General features: G+C 32.8%; 1 protein-coding gene across 1 annotated transcript; it reads right to left on the reverse strand.

Moving 5' to 3' along the window:
- Positions 1–1,340: 1,340 nt before the first annotated feature.
- Positions 1,341–2,267, reverse strand: LOC110697897. Its single transcript, XM_021875300.1, has 3 exons — positions 2,109–2,267; positions 1,670–2,060; positions 1,341–1,543 (listed from the first exon to the last, which is right to left on the reverse strand). Exons 1-3 carry the CDS (start codon positions 2,265–2,267, stop codon positions 1,341–1,343), a joined length of 753 nt encoding a protein of 250 aa, XP_021730992.1.
- Between the last annotated feature and the right edge of the window lie 477 nt (positions 2,268–2,744).

Here is a 2,744-nt window from a genome sequence, read left to right on the forward strand (position 1 = left end):
ACCAAAGATTTTTAGATGTGAGATACTTGATTCTCGACCACAAACAAGTTGTAGTGGTGAGAATTTATGATAAGCTGTAGGTCTCAATCTGATAAGCTGTAAGTCTCAATCTAATTAGTGCTACTGCATGTATTATAGCATATCCCCAAGCAGATGATGGCAATTTTGACCTCATTAATAATGGTCTTGCAATCAATTGTAATTTCTTGATTAGTGATTCAGCTAGATCATTTTGTGTATGAACATGAGTTATTGGGTGTTCAACAACAATTCCAATTGACATACAATAATCATTAATTGTTTGAAATATAAATTCCCCAGCGTTGTCGAGTATTATTTTCTTTATTGTATGATCTGGGCATTGTGCTCTTATTTTGATAATTTGGGCAAGTAATTTTGCAAAGGCAACATTTCTACTTGAAAGTAGACTAACATGTGACCATCGAGTAGAAGCATCAATTAAAATCATGAAATATCGAAATGGTCCACATGCCGGATTAATTGGCCCACAAATATCTCCCTGAATTCTTTCCAAGAATTTTGGAGATTCAGTAGCAATTTTGTTCATAGATAGCCTTATTATTAATTTGCCAAGTGAACATGCAGAGCATGTTAATTCATCTGATCGAGGAATTTTGACATTTCTTATTGAATGTCCAACTGAATTTTCTATAATTCTTTGCATCATCCCAGTTGCTGGATGCCCCAAACGATCATGCCATAAAATAATCAAATGTTTGTCATCTAACTTCTGGTTAGATATCATATTGATTTCCACGGGTCGTATGTTTATACGATATAAACCCGAAGCATATAGTGGCAATTTCTCATAAACTTGTTTCTTACCATATTTATCTGTCGTGAGGCATAAATACTCTTTTTGACCTATTGTCATTGTTTCTAAATGATAGCCATTTTGGCGTACATCTTTAAAGCTTATGAGATTTCTTCGAGATTTACTAGAATATAAAGCATTATTGATTATCAATTTTGTTCCATTTGGAAGCATTATACAAGCCTTTCCAAATCCTTCAATTAATTTAGCTGACCCGGAAATAGCTAGTGTTTACATTTGCTTGAAACAACTTTAGTTGTGAAAAATATTGTCTATCCTTCAAGATACTATGTGTTGTTCCACTGTCAAAAAGTCATTGATATTCGGAACTAACTTCGGTCAGATCCAAATCTTCATAAAATAATTATGAGATTAGTTTAGAATAATATCATACAAACTTTTATTGATGATAGAAATTAAAAGTACATGCCTAGAAATTTAAAATAAAGTACATAAAAGAAAATACATTAAAATATAATATATATTACATTAGTAGATGGGAAATCTAAACATCGTTATTTTCTCCAAAGATGAAATCATTTCCAATTTCAGCATTGTCCATGAAATAATCAGACACATCAAGGCTAGGGCAAGGAGCAATTTCTTCATTAACATAATTTGCTTCTTCATTTGTCCCTTTGCCTTGTACAGAAACCTGGTAAAGATCTACCAAACGTTTGGTTGTACGACAAGTACGTCCCCAATGCCCTGTCATGCCACATCTGTAACATGTGTCTTTTCCTTTTGAAGAAGTTTGTTTGTGGCTTCTAGATGATTGTCCCTTCTGTTTTTCAGAATTTTTGAAATTACTGTTTCTCTAAAAATTATTTCTACCACGTCCACGGCCTCGTCTACAATAATTTCCACGGCCTCTTCCACGGCCATTGCAATTTCCACGTCCACCTCTTTGTGTTGCATTTGCCTCGGGTGGATAAGAATTTGTGGCATTTGCCTCATGAGTGGCCAAAGACCCAATTGGTCTAAGATTATGATTTTTCAACAAAAGATCATTATTTTGTTTAGTAACAAGCAATACACTCATCAATTCATTAAACTTTTTGAAGCCTCTTTCACGATATTGTTCTTGCAACAGTATGTTGCTTACATGAGAGGTAGTGGGTGTTTTCTCAATCATCTGTTCATCGGTGACCGGATGATCATAGTATCTTAGTATAGATACTATCTCATGTATGGTTGAATTGTAATCAGTTATAGATTTGAAATCCTAGAACCGTAAATTTGTCCAGTCAAATAATGCCTTAGGAAGGAGCACCCTTTTGTGGTGTCCAAATCTTTCATTAAGGCAATCCCATAATTCTTTAGGATCTTCAAACATCATATACTCGGTTTTAAGGCCTTCATGTAAATGATGCCTTAACATCACTAAGGCTTTTGCCTGTTCTTGTTCAATTACAGGTTTTACAACCGCCATTGCAGAAGTGGTAGTATCAGTTGTTTAACCACAGGGACTTTTATTATCTTTAATAGTGTGCTCCAACCCTTGAGCTTTCAAATTCATCATTGCATCCACTTTCTATTCCAGAAATTTCTTTCGAGATAAATCTAGGATGTTGAACTGTCTTTTCAAAAGGTCTCCCATTTTAGCTACAACAAATTACGTGATTATTAGTTTATAATAATAAATCATATGTTTAATTCTTCCATATTTATAGTTAGGTTAATGAAACACATGATAATAAAGTATTATTTAACAATAATAAACCATAAATCATATAGTTCTTTTCTCCCCCTTGGTTTATTATTGTGATTAAATATATAATTAGGCAAAAATAAATCATGTTAGTCACAAAAACAGCAAAACAACAACAATAACAGTAGTAACAATAATTATAATAAAAATGTAATATTATACAATGATGATTAATAACAACAACTCAACATAATAAAA

This window comes from Chenopodium quinoa, unplaced genomic scaffold, assembly GCF_001683475.1.
Source record: "Chenopodium quinoa cultivar QQ74 unplaced genomic scaffold, ASM168347v1, whole genome shotgun sequence".
Classification (NCBI taxonomy): domain Eukaryota; kingdom Viridiplantae; phylum Streptophyta; class Magnoliopsida; order Caryophyllales; family Amaranthaceae; genus Chenopodium; species Chenopodium quinoa.